General features: G+C 36.3%; 1 protein-coding gene across 3 annotated transcripts in view; it reads right to left on the reverse strand.

The window, feature by feature from the left end:
• ksr2 (kinase suppressor of ras 2) overlaps positions 1-21,214 on the reverse strand; it is a 131,419-nt gene that overhangs the window by 106,956 nt on the left and 3,249 nt on the right. For all 3 annotated transcript variants that reach the window (XM_048188837.1, XM_048188836.1, XM_048188835.1), the window contains exons 2-3: positions 5,841-5,981; positions 1,625-1,775 (exon numbers count right to left, since the gene is read on the reverse strand). In XM_048188837.1, the coding sequence (XP_048044794.1) occupies positions 1,625-1,775; positions 5,841-5,981 (292 nt within the window). The remainder of the gene's footprint in view (positions 1-1,624; positions 1,776-5,840; positions 5,982-21,214) is intronic.

The following is a 21,214-nucleotide window of genomic DNA, read 5'->3' on the forward strand; positions in this document are numbered from 1 at the left end:
TTTTTTATTATTGCATGGCCCTAATCCTCTTCCGTAGGTAACAAATGATTAAATTGGTAAAAAAAATTCTGTGCAAATAATTTCCAAGTATTAATTGTTTTTATTAATAGTAATAGTAGTACTATAATTAACTACACTCATCTGCCACTTTATTAGGTACACCTGTTCAACTACTCGTTAACTCAAATATCTAAAGAGCCAATCACATAGAAGCAGCAACTCAAAGCATTTAGGCATGTAGATATGGCCAAGACGATCTGCTGAAGTTAAAACTGGGCATCAGAATGGGGAAAAACAGGAAACTGTGGTTACAATTCACATGGGCTCACCAAAATTGGACAGTAGAAGATTGCCTGGCCTTGTTTAGTGCTGCTACGTTCAGATGGTAGGGTCAGAATTTGGCGTAAACAACATGAAAGCATGGATCCATCCTGCCTTGTATCAATGGTTCAGGCAGGTGCTGGTGGTGTAATGGCGTGGGGGTATTTTCTTGGCACACTTTTGGCCAAGAGCATCGTTTAAAAACGCCACAGCCTACCTGAGTATTGTTGCTGACCATGTCCAAATAGAAAGCTTTTTAAATGTAATAATATTTCACAATATTACTGTTTTTACTATATTTTAGGTCTAATAAATGCAGCCTTGATGAGCATAAAAAATGTTTTTAAAAACAAAAAAATCATTTTGATCTCAAGCACAAAGCTCACTTCTCAGTCCATACTGCCTATAATTAATAAACTAAAATACAAAATAAAGTCTTGACACAAAGACAACCTTCTGTGTCACTAAATGCATCATATTAAGTAAAATCAGATGCATTATACAACAAAGATCTTTTTACACTCCAGTCCACAATAATGAAACTCAGCATTGTGTTGCCCTCTTCTGGACGTTCTCTGGTAGAACACACCATAACTCAACTGTGACCAAAAGTATGTGAATACAAGTGCTGGCTGTTACTCATTACTAATAATTAATTGCTGTTATTGAATTGCTTTTCCCTTGAATATATAAAGTAAGGGATTACTCTTAATGTTTCTGTAATTTAATTACAGTTACTTCTGATGTAATTGCATTAAATACCATAGACAAAAGAACAATTCTATTTAAAACAATAGTAATTTACCGTCTTATGTTAAAATGCATGGTTTTAATGTAACTTTCTCCCTTTAAATACTTTGATCAGTTCAAGAATAATTAATGCAATTTTTTATTATTTATATAAAAGAATTAAAAGAGCCATTTCATGTCTATCCTTGTATTGTTCAACTGGTCGAGGTCGAAATGCAACTTAGAAAGTAATAAGTAATGCAATACTTTCTCAGTAATTTGTACAGTAATCTAATTACACTGTTAGTAGCTAGTATTTAATTACTTTTTTTAGAGTAATATACCCAACACTGGTGGATACCCCCTTCTAATGATCTATTGCAGTAATTCTGTACTATGTGCTTTCATCCTTTTCTGTACTTTTTGCCATAAGCAGATACATAGATATGTTTTTTTATATAGATATTACCACATACCATCACTACATTTCTAATAGCACTGTCAGTAATTCAGGACTGTATGAAGGCTCACAGAACAGTCTGGTGATATTTTTAGCTGCATCCTGTGAACTCACCTGATTTGTGGGCTGATCGTAGACATGTGAGCGAGGCATTGAGCCGAGCACATTCTTCATCACTCGCTCCAAACTTCTGCAGCGTCTCACACACCTGCTCATCCGACATCTCCAATAGTGCCTCGAGAGTCAGCTCACCCGGGGAGATCTCCTACAACAAACACACGTACACGCAACTGATCAGTGATGGGACGAGTCTGAGATATGCCAGTTGACCTAGGCTGAAAAGCCAAGTGGATTTCGAATACAACTTTCAAAAAATATTTGTTAAAATAGTACACTACTATTCAAAGGTTCAGGGTCAGTAAGTTTTTATTTTTAGGAAACTAATACTTTTATTCAGTGTGAATGCATTAAATTGATCAAAAGTGACAGTAAAGACTTTTACGTTGTTACAAAAGATTTCTATTTCAAATAAATTTTGTTCTTTTGAACTTTCTATTCATCCCGAATCCTGAAAAAATCAGCATATTAGAGTGATTTCTGAAGGATCATGTGACACTGAAGACTGGAGTAATGATGCTGAAAATTCAGCTTTGCATCCCAGGAATAAATCACATTTTAAAATATATTAAAATAGAAAATCATTATTTTAAATTGTAATAATATTTCACAATATTACTGTTTTTACTGTATTTTTGATTTTAAATTCAGCCTTGGTGAGCATTAGAGACTTGGGAAAATATGTCATAGTATAAAAACAATATGGGAAAATAAAAGAGAAATTGCAGAAGAAATATTCAGAGGCAGTAATGGAAAGAAAAAACATGTTAGTGTAAAAAAAATTAATAAATGAGTTATAATGAAATAATAAAAAATATTTTAAAGGGTTTATAAAACTAACATACAGAATATTAAAAAAAAAAACAATTTGAAACTTGAAATGGACTCATGACATAAGACTTAACTTGGACTTGTAAATATGTCAGTAACACATACAATTACTGAATACTGATGCTGTTATCAACAATAAATTACAATGAACTTATTGCCTTATTAACATGAGGTTAAGTGCTTTTCTCAATGGTGACAGGTTCAAACCTACAACCTTTCAGCATGCAAGATGCCATACAACTACATATTAAACACTCAACTTCAGCATTTTAAATAGGTTTTTTTTGCCCCTTGGGAAATGTATAAAATAAATATGGCATATAAGATCATTTTAGCTTTTAATTAATTCAAATTTACTCTTCTCACAGCCTTGGTTCCTAAAGTATTTTTTTTCCCATTCACTTTTTCCATAGGGATCATTAAAAAGATCTTTAAGAGTTATAAGGCATGAGCCAAATCAAACAGCTATGAGTTGAATCAAAGCATTACAAACTTCAACTTGAAACAAAAAGTATTTGAAATCAGACAAAACCAGAAAAGTACAAAACGGCTTTAATAAGGAAAAGAACTACAATCCCATGAAGCACTGCGAATTATATAATCAAATTGAAAAAGATGGAGAAATATAAAACTATTGATTTAAGGATGCTGATTATATATACAGAAACAAATAAGTTGAAATAATGTGGGCTGATGGCTTCAAAAAACAAGGGGGAAAAAAACAACTCACAGTAGGTCTTTCTTTAAATGTTTATAAGTTACCATTCAAAATCAGTTCCCCTATGCAGTAAATTAATATGATATTGGAATAGAATAAATGAATATGAATATTATAATTCCTGGAACCTGACTTTTGCACTCTATATAGCTGCAATTCCTTCTCCACATCAGCAGGGGGCTTCAGCACTAAGGACAGCGACACAAAAACCTCAAGGCCTTCAGAGTATCTTCTGTTTACAACCTTTCATCCCATCAGGAACTATTTAGAGATGTACTGTATGGGGAAGCTCAGAAAAAGCTACTTCCCCCAAAACATCCTGATCCTTCATAAAGATGCTCTCACCAGCCAACCATAAACCATTGACACATTTACATATAATTACACATCCAGGGATCTTCATGCATTGAAAATATTTTGCCGGCCGCCAAAATAAATCTTTTTCCCGTCAAAGATTTTTTTGATCCTTTAACTTGACGATAACTGCCATTCTGCAGTAGCGGTGTAGTGTCGAATTCGGCGACACACTGAATTCTGTGACCCTAGCAGACACTGACGGTAGGGTTAGGATTAGGATTAGGTGTTGGTCAGATTCGCTCATTACAGTGCTTACTAGGGTCATATAATTCGGTGGGTGACAGAATTCAGCACAACACCTGTACCCGCTGATAGTCAGCTGCTTTAATACACTCCTGTGAGCGTTTAAGCGCTCAGTGAAGAGCTTCAAATGTTTCTATTTACAACATGTTTTTGCAGCATTGAGCTTTGAAGCCAATCAGACATATCTGTTGGGCGCGTGAACGCAATGGCCAATCAGATGTGTTTAAGTTAGTCAGAATCAACGTCTGAACGCCAGCTCATTATTGGCCGCCTCCTGCAGCAGCATCACACGCATGCGTCGTGTTGCTCACGTGTACAGCCTCGGCCAATACTGAGCCGGCGTTCGGACATAAACACGGAAGCTCTGCACTGCGTTCGCTGCGTTCACTGCGTCAGCTGCGTAGGAGAATGACAGGGAAGAGGAAAAATTGTTGAATAAAGTCATTATTTTTGAAATAAAAAGTATTCTCGTCACTTCATAACATTAAGGTTGAACCACTGTAGTCACGTTGACTATTTTAACGGTGTCTTTACTACTTCTCTGGACGTTGAATGTGGTAATTTCATTGCTTTCTATGGGAGATTTCATCTTGAATTTCATCAAAAATATCTTAATTTGTGTTCCGAAGATGGACGAAGGTCTTGCAGGTTTGGAACGACATGAGGGTGAGTGATTAATGACAGAATTTTCATTTTTGGGTGAACTAACCCTTTAAGTCTTGGAAAGTAAATGCAAAATAAGAGACTTGCCAGTTTTTCTATGTAATGTGTTACTTTGTTGCTTTGTTACCTCACTGTTTCAAATCATTTATTTTTGTGCACTTCCAAAAGTTAGAGACTTGTTTCATTAACTTGAAAAAGTCAGATTTAGGTGCAAATGGCACTTTAATAACAGATAATATAGAAATGAAATTGATTGGATCAGCTAAAAATTTTAAACTTTTATTTTCCAAAGACATGATTCGAGACAAGAATAAGCAAGCACACAAACATACACACGACGCATGATTTTTTAAAACCCAAAGCAGTTAAGAGCAAACGCGCCCTGTGGCCGATTCTAAAGATTTCATTAGTCATGTCAATCACAGAGCTGATTGCCTAAAACAAATACTAACCTCTAACCCTAACCTTAGTGTTGGCAGCACATAAACCATGGTCTCAAACTCAGTTCCTGGAGGGCCAGTGTCCTGCAGAGTTTAGCTCCAACCCTAATCAATCTGATCAAGCTTCCAGGCAGGTGAGTTGGAGCTAAAGTCTGCAGGACAATGACCCTACAAGAGCTGAGATTAAGACCACTGTACTAAAAGATAGCATTACTGTTTGTCAAAACAAAAAAAATTTACGAACTCTGAACTGAAACCTGATGCCGCTGCTCATAGAGCGTATGAGTACTAAACTGAGTTCCGGTTTACCAGTTAAATACACATACTTATATGACAAAATGCCTGTCTTTGCAAGAATCCTCGTAAACATATTAAGTGAACGTAAGCAGTTGAGAAAGAAAATGCATGTGTAACAGTATATTGGATCTGTGCATTCGGTCTTAAAGTGACAGCAGGATAATATACCTGCTGTCATCTGTGTAATTCATGTTAATCAAACAACAAAAGAGAGAAAATCTCTCAGTGCTCTTGACTGAATCACTTTTGTCTAACTTTAATAAGAATAAATGCATATTTAATTTACACAGTGAAGATGTGTAGTTTTTTTTATATATTTGATTACTTTGTACAATTTATGTAGGCTAGTATTTCAGGTATAGTATCTATTGCTTGTAATTAGTTTCTTTGTTATTATTTTATCACTGTTTACTGTCTTCAGTAAGGTTTTTCATTTAACGTAGGCTAGTATTAGTTTTTTGTGATAATGAAATTGGTGACAAGAATTATGAAATTTCAATGGTATCAACATTTATAAAAAACATATTTAAAGCAAAAATAACTATATCGTGATATATATGTTGTTATCATGAAATAAAATGACTCATATCGTGATATAAGATTTTGGTCAAATCGCCCACCCATTTGTGCTTAATTGGTTGAGGACATACAGGATTGTACATACCTCAATAACCTCTTTCCTCATGTTAACAATGCGGAACCAATGTCCCAGCCGTGGGAATCCATCCAGTTCCACATTCCGCTCCTGTAAGGACACTTTACGCTTGCAAGAGAGCTGCCGACTAAAATACTTCACCAGTTTACCCTGGAAAGGAAGAAAGAAAGAAAGAACTTTATATGGCACTCATTAACCTATACAATATTTGAACATTTTTAATATGTAATAAGTTAGAGAATTTACACCAATTTGTCACACAGAATGTGCTTAAAATTCTGCAGCATCAACAGATTTTGTCATTATGAAAGTTCCCTTCTCCTTTTATGTTTATTAAAAATTACTGACAAACTTTAATGCTCTCAGAGTATAGAACTCTCAGCTCTGTTTGCACAATTTAACACATTTTAATTGTTATATCACCATTAATTGACATTCAAATAATCATACAAATAATGCTTCCAGTTTAATCCTGTGACATAAACTAAAATAAACTTTTCTTTACACATGTGATGTTTGGTGTTGGCAGTTCAGAAGTGATACTTGTTTCATCCAGAGCTCTACCATAACGGTTGCTTTATTATTAAAGCAATTTGAATTCTTGTTAGCAAGAATTCAAATCCTCAACCCAAGCAGAAGCTCCACACTTTAACACAATGGTAACCTCTAAAACCACTAACATAACAGAAACATTTAAATACCAATATACTAGAACATTGAACAATAACAAGTCTCTCCATTTTCTCATCTTGCTTAAAAATGTACACAAAAACCCTTTATTTTAACATTTACTCTCCCAATTCAGCCCCTTTGCAAAGCATGATGGGAAGTGAAAGTCCTGTTTGAATGGGTTGCTTGATTTAAACATGTTATTTCAAAATGAAAACATCAAAATAAATTGTTTAAAGGTGTCATCGAATGAAAAATTGAATTTACCTCGGCATAGATGAATAACAAGAGTTCAGTACATGGAAATGACATACAGTGAGTCTCAAACACCATTGTTTCCTCCTTCTTATGTAAATCTCATTTGTTTAAAAGACCTCCGCAGAACAGGCGAATCTCAACATAACACCGTCTGTTACGTAATAGTCGGGATCATTAATATGTACGCCCCCAATATTTGCATATGCCAGCTCATGTTCAAGGCATTACACAAGGGCAAAACGTCTGGATCTGTGCACAGCTGAATCATCAGACTAGGTAAGCAAGTAAGGACAATAGCGAAAAATGGCAGATGGAGCAATAATAACTGACATGATCCATGATTGCATGATATTTTTAGTGATATTTGTGAATTGTCTTTATAAATGTTTCGTTAGCATGTTGCTAATGTACTGTTAAATGTGGTTAAAGTTACCATCGTTTATTACTGTATTCATGGAGACAAGAGAGCCGTCGCTATTATCATTATTAAACACTTGCAGACTGTAACACTTTCATTCTTTGTAAATCTCTCCAACAGTGTGTAATGTTAACTTTAGCCTGTTAGCCACAGAGCATATAGCCTCAAATTCATTCAGAATCAAATGTAAACATCCAAAAAAATACTATACTCACAGGAATCGATGCATGCATGCAGCATGAATGACCAACACTTTGTAAAGATCCATTTTGAGGGTTATATTAGCTTTGTGAACTTTGTTTATGCTGGTTAAGGCAGTCGAGAGCTCGGGGGTGGGGGAGTGAGAGATTTAAAGGGGCCGCAGCCTGAATCGGTGCATATATAATTATGGCTCAAAATAGGCAGTTAAAAAAATTAATTAAAAAAAATCTATGGGGTATTTTGAGCTGAAACTTCACAGACACGTTCAGGGGACACCTTAGACTTATATTACATCTTATTAAAACTGGTTCTAGGACACCTTTAAATAAAGTGAACAATAAATAAAGTGAAGGTAGTTTTTATAAACACTTGTCTTCATGACATATTTATTCACACATACATATATAATTAACAGTAAATGAGCTTCTCTCTCATGTCTTTATAGCTAACGTCAACTTACGAACTGTGAACGCTGAATAACTTTGGGTAAATGTTGTTAAGTGACATTTTTTACAAGCTGTTTTTTGTCACGTCACATTTAGGAATGACAAAACGCCATTTATTGTTTGAATTTCATGAGAAAATGTACAGAATTTGAAAGCTAAGGATTTGTTTCTTATCAGAAGTAACAAAGCGCCAAGGTCTTTGTGATTATTGGATGGGAGTCACGGATTCATAGGGTCAAATAGAACATCCTTTAACGTCCTTTTTTCAACAGTGCATCTGAAATTGCGTACTGTCTGAGTAGGTACTACATTTGAATTTGAACTTGCTTCTTGACTGTTAAATAATAGCATATATTGTTGAAGTAAAATTAGTTGTATGACACATGCAGATCCGTAAGCAAACTCTAAATGCAAATTTTGGCATTTTTATGTAAGCAATAAGGTACGAGAGGGTGTGCTGTATCGTGAGTGCCTGCAACCCCTTCAGCCGTGACTTATTCACGATATAGCACTAGCCTCAAGTACCTTATTGCTTTTATAAAACGGTTACGACACAATACAAATATTAAAGCCAAAAAATATGTATCAATCATATGTATCAATCTTGAAGTAAAATCACTAAAAGCCTTCCTTCCGCTGGAAAAAAAATAGTCCCTGAGCGTGAACAGCAATAGAAGTTACATTATTACGCCATTAAATGGCGGCAAAGACTGTCTTTATGAGTGAGTCACACAGTAGCGAAGACTTTTATATTGAAAAGACTGAATTGCCTTGAACAAGGAACAAGATGCAACTGACAAATGCTTTGACCAGCGCTGTCAGTCACGGGAAAACCCCTTAACTGTTAAAAGGACAAGATATTACAGAGGAAATTTAAACAGATTTTTTTATTATGAACATAGGACTGACCTGAAGGAAAATGCTAAATCTGAATGCAGGTAATAAACTCGCTCACTCGATTTCTTTCTCACAATACTCTTCTACATAATACAGTAAGCTTCAATGAACAATATCAACTGAGAACAAGCAGTTTACATTGCTAAGAGTGGTTGCTATGGATGTTGTGTAGTGATACACAGAACCGTTGGGTGAAGCAGTCATAGCCGTGTTTTATCGTGAATAAAACACAGCTATTGACCAATCAGAATCAAGGACAGGAACTAACCGTTTCATAATTGTCCTTAATGTCATTCAATATTTTATGATCTCTTTGAACTGATTCTAAGCATGTTGAAAAAACATGAATATTCTAAACTGGACAAGTTTCCCAAGACAGTGATGTCACTGCCATGTTTGTGCAGGGAAACGAGGAGGAATACAAAGGCAACATTTAAAGGTTTGCTACTACTTTCATGAATAAACATGACAAAAAACTTACAGGAAGAGACACTAGCTATTTTCTATAGCATTTTACACTTCTCTTTTATGTACTATATAGTATCTCTCTTTATGGTTAAAACAGCATCCATTTGTTTACAAGGATGCAGTGCTGTAGAAAGGGTAGAATTCTATAGCATACAATATAATTATATTAAACCTCAGAATATTCCAGCAAAAATTAACTATTCACACAACTATTTGGTAGACAAAAAGCATAAATGCACTACACTGTAAAAGTGATTCTTACATCACATAAATATTGCTAAAAAATGTTTTTTTCTGTCATGGATTTAAGCACAGTACGTGAGTTAGATTAATGCATTTTTGAGTTCAAATAGGTCTACACTGAAAAAAGGTTTTATGGTTCTGCTCCATTCCCAGCATGCACTGGGGCATGAATAATTAATATGGTTTGTTTGACTGTTTACCAGTTTTATTCACAAAGTTATTTTGGGTTTTACTGTCACGTTTAGAAATGTTAGAGATTTTACTTCCATGAGTAGTTTTGTCTCATGTGATTTCACATGAGAAAAAAATTGGTGTAGAAGCAATTTTCACTAAGAAATTGGTAGTAAATTTCACAAATTATTACAAAGAAATGGTACATAACACATTGAATTAAACAGCAGAGTTTAAGTAGAAAGACTGAAATAGTATTTTTTTTATGTATACTCCAATAATCTTTGCTTTATTTACAAATTAAAAAAATATTTAGAATATTAATTTTATAGAAAACATGAGGAAGCATAAATGATTATAAGAATGATTTGCAAAAACGTAATCTTATTAATCAATCTATATTCACTCAAACATTATTACATTATATTGACTTAGTAATCAGTAAATTAATATTAAACTCAAAAAATAATGCAAGAAATGCCCTTTTTTAAATGCTATGATTTATTATTATTTATTTTTTTACAATGTACTAAAGGTACAACAAGCAGCAAAACATGTTTGTTGTGTCCTGTTTGACTGATCCTGTCACACACTTACAGCAAGAAAAAAGGATGACAGTTGACAAATCATCCAGAAACTGAATGCCATCAAGATACATGTTGATCTTTCAAACTAATGAGTAAATAAGAATCAGCTATTTGATCATTTCAATTTAACAACACATTCACATTTTTCATGGTTAATGGTCATAGCAGGTAATAATAAAATGTTTTGTCTTTTTAGTATGTTTTTTATTTATTTTATTTTTTAATTATTGCATTGTTATTATTTAATCATTTTAATTTAACATTTTTGTGATTTAATTAATTATTATCCCAGTTTGATTATCCTTGCTTTAATCAGGGTTCGAATTACAAAGTGGCTTTCGGGGGAGCCCTATTTTCCGATCCTCCCTGACTGACTTTAACGCTTTTGGTGCATGTTAGGGCATTTAAAACAATAGGTTTACAGTAAACCTATTGTTTACTTAGTAAACCGTTTACTTTAAAACGCAAGCGTCAGTCAGCAGGGTTCGAATTACAAAGTGGCTTTCGGGGGAGCCCTATTTTCCGATCCTCCCTGACTGACTTTAACGCTTTTGGTGCATGTTAGGGCATTTAAAACAATAGGTTTACAGTAAACCTATTGTTTACTTAGTAAACCGTTTACTTTAAAACGCAAGCGTCAGTCAGTGTTGTCAGTGTTAGGGCAAACAGCTCTGTCCACGGTTCTGAATCAACCGCGCTTAGGCCTACATCATGCAAATCATGATAAAAAAAACAGAATAACTCACATAACAATCATAAAAAAAATACATCAATATATTAAATAGGATTAGGGCCAATCCTCACAAACGCACAGAAGTTTAAATCAGAAGTGACCACAGAGGCCTGGGGTCTTCTGTCTTTGCTTTCCGTCCTGTAACCCAGGGGGCCCTATTTAAACGATCTAAACGCAAAGTGTAAAGCGCACGGCGCAGGTGCACTCAGGGCGTGTCCAAATCCACTTTTGCTATTTTAACGACGGAAAAACGGTCCGTGCGCCGGGGCGCATTTTTGAAATGGGTTGTCCCTATTCTCTTAATGAGTAATGGGTGTAACGTTCAATAAACCAATCAGAGAGTCATCTCCCATTCCCTTTAAGAGCGAGATGCGCTCGCGCCATGGCGGATTGCTATTTACATGGCGTACACGCGATGAGTCAGTTAATATATATGTGTGTATTGGCACGATTGTTCAATTAATTAGCCAATTTCGTTCATCATTATAAGTAGTAATAGGCTGAATTGAAAATAGGTAGCCTAATTCTAATACACGCAATGACTATTCATCATTATATTTTTATACTTATGTAGCCTGCACAATAATATTATTTTACACTGTAATCCTTTTGTTTTTAATATTTGGCATGTTTGTGTGATGCGCATCCCTGTGTGTAATAAGCAAAGTCAACGCGCACTGTGGACGCGCCCAGAGGCGCAGTTTCTACCAACGCGCTCTAACAAAAAAATATTGCGCCATTGACTTTAGACTTTAGACCAGGTTTGAGTTGGTCTATTGCGCAGTCTATTTTCAGCTCCTTAAAATAGCAATGCGCCGGCAATGCACCTGAACACACCTCTTTTTTAGACCAGCACGCCCATGGGCGCACTAACTGGCGCAAATGCATTTACTAATTTAAGGACGTGGCGCTGAACGGGAATATGGAACGCGAATGGCGCCGGACGCAAACTAGCAAACACACTTGCGCTGCGCCTTGCGTCGCATTGCGCTGGGTGTATTATAGGGCCCATGTTGTTGAGGGTCGGTGACCGGCTTTCTTGCTGTCACTAGCAGCAACTTTTAGCGGCGGCGGCGGTATCACCGGCAAGCTAGTTGTAGCTGGTGCGCTGTCATCACTCCTCTTCGTTTGTTTTGTAAATCCAAATTGACTGAGGTTTGGCTGCTTTCTTTTTGACATTCTTATTAGTATCTACAGAGTGTTCCAAAAAACGAATAAAGTATGTTTTGAACTTGAAGTTAAGCTAACATTCAAATACCAACTCAGTGAGAAGTTCAAGTGGTGACGTAAACGTAGTAATTTCAGTGCAGCGCCGCCACGCATGGATGGTCACAGCAGGAGACACAGCGGAAAATAGTGTTCGGAAATAGTAATGTAATGAGAGAATAAACACACAACATTGACAAATTTTTAATATCATCATTTCCGGAACCTTAATGTACAGAAAATCAAAATCTATATGCGACACAAAAAATGGACAGTGTTTTAGAGCTCCCCCTAAATGTCTCAAAGTAGGCTTTCAGGGGAGCCCAGGTCCTTTTCAGGGGAGCCGAGCTCCCCTTAGCTCCCCCGTAATTCGAACCCTGGCTTTAATCATATGTGACCTGATCCAGCAAAATGAGTCACAGTGACCCAAATTTCAAAATTGAGATTTTGGTATCAATGGAAAGACGAGACAATAAGCTTTAAAATGATATCCTAGTCAAAGTCATAGTCATGGTTTTAAAGATATACCCATTTTAATTATGGTCGTCTGCCCTCTTTTTCAAATTGAAAACCTGAGAAAATCGCTTTTAAAGTTTTTTGCCCGTTTTTTTGTTGATATCTTTCAAAATCCATTCCATTTAAAGGGATAAACTATTTATTTTACAGTTTAATTTGACCAAAGACATTTATATATATATATATATAAATGCTATTAAACCAGGCTGAAGCTCAAATTATTTTAAAGTATTTATTTGAATTAACCCTTTAAGACCTGAAGGCTTTTTTAGAGTTCTTTTTTTTTTTCTTTTTTTTTTCTGAGCAACACACACAAAAGTAAAGACTCATAACTCCAAAACTCTAGCAAGGAGAGTCAAAAGGTAGGTATCATTTGATACAAAACATTTTAAATTTTAAGAAAATATAAATTACATTACATTTGGACATTTTCTTGCCGAGAAACAGCTGATAAAAGACAAAAAATATATATAATTTTTTAAAAATAATTTTTCTTTTTTTATTTGTCATGGAATAACTCAGGAACACAATAAGATCGCTAAAAAAAATTCTTTTTTGGTGATGCCCTACTATATGTGAGCTGCATCTGGTTCAAATTTCGTGGTGATATTATAAAGAATAGTTTGAAAAATTGTTGTTCATTTTTTCCGCAGCCAGGTGGCGCCAACGGGCGGTAAACTCCGGTTTAGAGGTGCTTCTCAGCACTCGTTAGGAGTTTTTCAAAATGGTTAGATGCATTAAAAAGATGAGATTCTAAGCTTTAAAATGATATCTATTTTGTGTTATTCCACGTTGGAAAACGAACATGGATGGGTCCGGGATCATTGGATACACACTGCATCCCGGAGAGATGAGAGACATGTTTTTAGCCAAGTATGTTAAATCATTTCGTGAGTAATATCTTGTGATCAACGCAATATATTATATTGATTTTGGATTCATTTTAATCTTGAGAATCTGCTTTAAATATTGATGTGCGATTTTTATGATCTGTGCATTTTTCATGAAGTTATGAGCACGTGAAATACATACTTGTATTCAGTTAGCTGCTGTGCTATTTTTGTTGTAAACGCATATTTCTCAGACTCATTAGAGGGTGAAAACAACGCAACAGAAGCATGTTGGAGGCTTGATATGAAAGTTTAAAGTCTTTGGTTTTGTATGCAAAAAGAATTTTTGTGCTACCTATATGGATTCAATTTTTATTGGCTTTTAAAGAGAGACACGCAAATGGGAGTTTTATTTTATAAGGCGCGCTAGTCTGACAGGAGGATGGCTGGACCGATCGCGTGCCTGTCAGTCGAAACGGGGCTTCCCATTGTTAAAATCAGTGTGTCAGTGTGTTTACATTTCTAAGCTTTTTGATTGGTTCTATACAACGTGTAACACCATATTTGTAGAGCAGAGATAATGACGTTTCAGGGGATACCGGGAAATGCTCATAAGTGACGAGAGGAGTTGAGAAGTTCATTTCCAGCTAATTTAGTGAAACCATGTCAAATTTAATAGCCATTTAAATACCTTTACTCGATTATCTGGACTACGAAACTTTGGGAGATTATTTTTGAAAGTCTGTTCTTTGAAATTAGCTTAAAAAAAAAAAAAATCGTTTTTTTCATTGGTTTTCCACATTATCGGCCCATATCTTAAAATAGAACGTTGCGACTTCCGACTCATTTCGCCAGATCGGGTCACATATGATGTAAGCATTTTTAAATCACAAATGTAAAAATGAAAATAATATCTTAATGTATTTAGTGTAAAACAAACATATAATCATTCCCACTCTACACATCTGTCCATACAGTGGATGGATGTCATGTTCTGTAGTTTCTAATGTAATTAAATTAGGGTTGCAAAATTCCGGGAATTTTCAAAGCGGGAAACTTTCCATGGGAATTAACGGGAATATATGGGAATTAACAGGAATTAATGGGAATAAACAGGGAATTTGCAAAATTGCAGGTTAGCCTATAACAGGGTACTTAAATGTTGTTGAAAAAAACATCTTGCAACATAATATTGGTTAAAACAGCCATATTTAATGCAATTTTAGTTTAATTTTTACCCTGCACATTCCTCACACAGCACACTACTTACTGCAGGGCTATTGAGGCCACACCCCCTGCATGCACTGTGCAATCCCCCAGTCCATAACATGCACATTTGATCAAAAATACAGAAAAAACTGTAATATTGTGAAACATAAAAACATAATTTATTTCTGTGATCAAAGCTGAATTTTCAGCATCATTTCTCCAGTCTTCAGTGTCACATGATCCTTCAGATAACATTCTAACATGCTAACACAACTGTTTTCAACAATGATAACAACAAATAAGTATCAAATCAGCAAAATTAGACTGATTTCTAAAGGATCATGTGACAATGAAATAACACATAACAATTTCTGCAATAAAAATATATTTAATTTACATATTTACTAAATTAAAATTAATTGAATGTGAAAAATAAATAACTGTTATTTCATGTTATGACCAAACAAAATGTTTATATTTGTTTTTATATGATACATTTTATATAAATATTATAAATCTGTATAAATTTCCCAAAATTTCCAATTAATTCCCATAAAATCCCGTAAATTCCCATAAATTCCCGTAAATTCCCATAAATTCCTGTTAAGTTTCCAAATTGGAATATTTCCAAAATTCCCCAGGTTAAGTTCCCGTGGAAAGTTTCCGGAAATTTACCGGAAACTTTCTGCCCCCTTGCAACCCTAAATTAAATATCTCCTATAACAGGTTTACATGAATCAAAGGACAAACAATGCTTTCATTTTCTCATAATATACTTTGCACATCACCACATTTTTTAACGATTCTCAAACTACTCGTTTGATGCTTCATTCTCTCTAAATCCCTCCTTTCCATGAGCCTGCTCTGCTCTGATTGGCCAGATGGCCTAGTCTGCTGTGATTGGTCTACCGCTTACACCGTGTGCAGAAACAAACTCCCATTACCATAACTGATTCAGCTCCGGAGCCTTCTGGAGCTCAACGTTTGTACACACTGTAAAGACAGTAACGATGGCGTCGATTTTACCATATCAATCCAAGTGCGAGTCAGCCGATGAAACATTGGAAGAAATAGTTATTCAACCCAAACCTCCATCGCAAGAACGACTTGAGCAGGACGTTTCTCAATGATACCCTACTCCATTTGACGTGGGTCCTAAAGCTTATGCCTGATCATAACCCTTATTTTCCAGTGATATTCATCTCACTTTTTCTATTTCTTTATTTTGTATGCCTCTCAGCAGGGGCGATTCTAGGGTCAGAGCTTTAGGGGTGCTGAGCACCCAATGAGCCCCACTGCCACCACCCACCCTCTTTTCACACAAAAACAAAAAATGTCTATTGAAAAATAACTTTATAATTTAAACATTGATTCAACTAACTCCACATTTTTTTTTTTTGAGACCTTTTCAGAACACCAGCTTAATTGTGAGGGTTCACACAGACAGCCCCCTGTAACAAACACAAAACCTTCTTCACTCAGATGGTTTTCCTGACCGTTAACTCCATGTGCCTCCTTTTGTATCAACGGTCATCAGATTGGTTAGATTAGATTCAACTTTATTGTCATTGAACAAAGTAACTGCATGCGTCTTGCGGAAGAACATTGTAACCGGCGCTACTTCTCTCCGATAACTATGGACGAGTCACCCAGGTCCTGTGCTACTCCACAGCGGCGGCGACCCGCTGGACTAAAATAGTACGAAAATAAACACTTATTATAGGCAGGGTGCGATTTGTGAAAATAACAGAGGGGGGATGTTTTGAAATATATACTATATACTATATACTATTTTTGGCAGCTGTTACATAAACATTTTTACAAAAAATCTTCTGATTTAACCTTGAGATTTGAAGTATTAGATAGCTTAGATATTTGCAACACTACAATGACACTAATAATTCTTCATTTCTGATAGAAATGCAAAATCAATCGGTAGTTATTAATTGAATAACGAGACACAAATTTACATTCAGTCGCGTTTGGTCCCATTTATTTTTGATCACAGTGCATACATACATACAAACTTTTAGTCCAAAAGTGCGCACATTTGGAGAAATGCACGTTAACCTCAGATTTCATTAGATATAATACAAGCTGGGCCGTACGCGGGGTTTTAATAATTACCGAGGTCACAGAATGTATTTTACTAGGGGGGGGGGGGGGGGCATGCTCCCCCGAGAAAATGTTGATTTCCCTGGTGTACATATATGCATTTTAAGACGTTTTAAGGCCAACAAATTGGATAACAATAGCTTTAAAACCATGTCAACAAATACATGCATGCCTGCCCAGTTTTGAGGCAGCTTTAATCGTATGTTTGGTAATTTCATGACACAACAGAACAACGACGGTCATTGCTCATAGTTTCTTTTGCGCTTTATTTAAGCTATAATAAAGTAATTATGCAGCGCGCGCCGGCGCATTTGCGCATGCAGTTCTTGAGTGCGCGCCACGAGCACAGTATATCGGCTGATTGGACAGTCATGTTAATTTTCCTGAGTTTTACCAACATAGCCTGACAAGATCTCATCTGACCGCAGCTCATTGTTGTTCAACGAAAGCTCCCTCGTCGTCACCTGCACCTTTTCCGCGCTCGTTTGACTTGCGCCTGGCGCTGAGGTGAAGTCGGAATGCGCGTCTAAAACGTCTTGTGGTCGTAAAGAGACAGTTCTATATAAATGCAGCGTTTTACTTGGCGATGTTTAAAAAAAAAAAGATTTATATTTTTTGTATTTTATATGCTCTGTTGGTGGTTTGAGGAGTAGCATCACCCAGGGGGGGGGGATTTTTTTTTTTTATCCCTACTTTTTTATCACCTACTCACTCTGCGTGTGTTTCGCGCTGGATGACGGTCGTGCTGAGCGGTGCAGGTATAGAGGAGAAGTAGAAGAGGATGACACCATTTGCTAAGGGGGATGTTTTCATTTTCATCCTTAACACATACATTTTAACCACAAACTACGGAGTATGTTTTGGACATTATTTAACCTTGTAAAAGACGAACAAAAATTTTAGAATAACAACATTTCTAGCCTCGCCCATGCCTCTCAGCCATCTCTCTTTCTACAGTCTTTTTTCAAATCTCCCTCTTGCTCACTCTCTCTCGTCCCCCATCATGAGCAGACACGCCCCCTACTGCTGATTGGCTACAAGTGTGTTGTGGTGCTCGTTCCGATCCAGTTTCAACAGCGTTTCTCAGAAATCTATTACTGCACCTTTAAACCTTGAATGAGTTGTTAGTATTTTTGGGAGAGCATGTATAGTTTAAGAGGGATCACTGTATCGCTGTAACTAAATGGCATTACGCTTTGAGCATCACTGGTGCCTGGTTGATTGAGGATGCTAATGCATGTCCATCACCAGGTAAACAAGCAAGAACCCCCAGATAATATCTAATGTTTGTAATTATTATTCCATCAACATGAACAAACAAAGTGCTTCATTGTGACATGCTGACACTAGTGACGGCTGCAATCAACAGTCAACGGGAAAATGGGTTTCCCCACGTCAAGAGAACAGAGCACAAAAATACTAGAGCTGTTGAAAAGCAGACTAGTTGGTGGAGTAAAAAAAAGGATAAATGCAATGCCAGCACACGTGAAACAGTACATAATCATGATCAAAAGTATAATCTTACACAAAAAAACACAGACCTAATCGCAAAATAAAGCAATACTAGATCATAAAAGACAAATCACTGACTATAGCCTGCTGAAAGATATAAGATACTGACAAGTGATGGTGGGTTAAGGAATACAACAGGTGTCATTCGTACAGTAACATATGGCCTACACATCAAACCCATAAGCAGGGAACGCTTTTAGGACTTCTTTCATCTACACAGACCCAGTCTAATGTAAAGCAGTATTTGAAGCCTAAATGGAAGACAAACAACTGACTGCTGGGAGGAAATCTGTGCCAAATCACACAGAACTGCAGATGGATGTGGTTTAGTGTAAAATTCCTCATCCATTCAAACAAGTGCCCGGGGATATGTGTCTAACAGGGAAGTTGTCACAAGGGCTATATCTCTGACTGTAACTATAAGGTTTCATGTTACAAGACCAGTTGCACAACTGTGTTTTCTCTAGCAGTGGATTTGTACTGTATGTTGGTTTCAAGCACTTAATTCAAATGTTGTAATTTTAAACAATTTGTTGATTGCAGAATCTCTCAAAACAAGCCAAAACAATAGTCTGATATTTTTCAATGTTAAGCTACATTTTTTGCTGTTGAATTGGTTTACAGTTTACATTTTGCTGAAAAGCCTAAAACAAAAATATTGAGCGCAACTATGGTGTCCCGTACTCGAAATTTGTGCTCTACATTACACCTATCCAAGTGCACACAAACAGCAGTGAGTATTGAACACACACACACACCCGGAGCAGTGGGCAGCCATTTTTGCAGTGGTGCCTGGGGAGTGATTGGGGGTTAGGTGCCTTGCTCAAGGGCACCTCAGTTGTGGGTAATGAGAATGGAAGAGAGCCTACATTTTCTGCCGATACTGAGACTCGAACCCACGACCTTCAGGTTACAAGTCCAACTCTCTAACCATTAGGCCACAACTGCCCGAAAAGGAACCTCCCCGTTGGGGAATCGTACTCCGGTCTTCCGCGTAATAGATGGAGATTCTGTCCAATATACTAACGAAGACAGAAAGAATGACTCAAGAACCAGTTCTTTATAGTGAATCAAAAACATGCTGTGTTCATCTGTGCCGATAGCCTAGTGGTTAGTGCGCCGACATGTGGCGCAAATGCGTTCACGACGACCCGAGTTCGATTCCCATCTCGAGGTCCTTTGCCGATCCTGCCCCCCTCTCTCTGCCCAGTGCTTTCCTGTCTGCTCTCTATTGTCCTCTCCAAATAAAGGCACAAAAAGCCCATAAATATAACTTAAAAAAAAAAAAAAAAACATGCTGTGTTCGAAATCGACCCCTAATAGGGCGCTATTTGAAGGGAACAGCCATTTGTAGTGGTGTTCAGTACCATAGTGGACGATATCGAGTTCACTCATTCAATCCCATAAAGCACCGCAATAACAACTAAAGAATACCCATAATGCACTGTGAGGTCTGCATAGAATGAATTCCCTGTTACACCAGAATATGACGCTGCAGCTGAATAATCCATCCATTTTCCAAACCGCTGGTTCGCTCACTCGATTTCATTCACTCCTTCAAGTGGACTATATTAGTGGACTTATGGGGGCAATTTCGAACACAGCCAACCAGTATGACCAGAGTAATTTGATTCAAATGACTTAAATGAATCTGTTATTTTTAGTGAATCAAACAAATATAGTGAAATCAATGTAGACCAATTTCTAAAGGAATGATTTTTATGAGTAGATTCTTTTTAGTGAATGAAACACTTTGAATAAATAGATTCCTTAAAGGTGCTCTAAGTCATGTCACGTGTAGCTAGCTAGCCTCTGTTTTGTTTGACAACACTTGTAACGTCAACAGGAAGTTACTCCACCCAGGATCACTTAGAGCACCTTTAATGAATCTGAATCATTTATTGAACCGTGAGTTAATACTTTCGTCCGGTGTTATGAGAAATCGAGTCCCCCCCAGGAATCGGGTCTCCTTTAAAGGGTTAGTTCATCCAAAAATGAAAATTCTGTCATTAATTGCTCACCCTCATGATGTTTCACACCCGTAAGACCTTCATTCATCTTCGGAACACAAATTAAGATATTTCAGATGAAATGCGATGGCTCAGAGAGGCCTCCATTGACAGCAATGTCATTCAAACTCTCAAGATCCAGAAAGGTACTAAAGACGTCAAAAATATCAAAATTTTTGCTTTTCGAAGATTAACGAAGGTCTTACGGGTGTGGAACGACATGAGGGTGATTAATAAATGACAGAATTTTCATTTTTGGGTAAACTAACCCTTTAAGACCCAGGCGGTAATGCCTGATCAAAAGTTGTTATTGTGATGTCTTGACTAATTAACCTATTTCACTATTCTATGATGTTTATTACATTAAGTGCACAAACAGCATGCTTGAAATATAAAATGAATGCATATGTATTGCATAATAAAACAAACTAGAAACAGATATTGGAAACAAAAAACATTCCTAATATAATATAAGCTAAGCTAGCAGGCTAATCGGGTAGATGCATGCTATGCTAGTACATAAGCTAAATTAAAAAAACGGTAAGAATGAGAAATGCTTGATTTCACAACCTATAGCTTCAGTTATATACTAGTATATGAACCCTGTCATTTAAAATAAATTAATGGTGATTATAACACATTTTAAAGGATATAAATCATAACGTGATTTTGCAGGAATTATAATCAGGTGTTGAAAATACTACCCATTAAAAGTCTGTTGAACCAATGGGATCACTCGGGGTCCTAAAGGAGATGCGATTCCTGGGGGGACTCAATTTCTCACCACATCGGTTACCATGTTTTGACAAACCATGTTTTGACCTAAATCAGTATCTGACAAATTATTCATGACAAAATATTAAATATTACGTTTTGTTACAATCAGTGTTATTTT

The sequence above is a fragment of the Megalobrama amblycephala genome, linkage group LG4 (genome assembly GCF_018812025.1).
Source record: "Megalobrama amblycephala isolate DHTTF-2021 linkage group LG4, ASM1881202v1, whole genome shotgun sequence".
Taxonomy (NCBI): Eukaryota; Metazoa; Chordata; class Actinopteri; order Cypriniformes; family Xenocyprididae; genus Megalobrama; species Megalobrama amblycephala.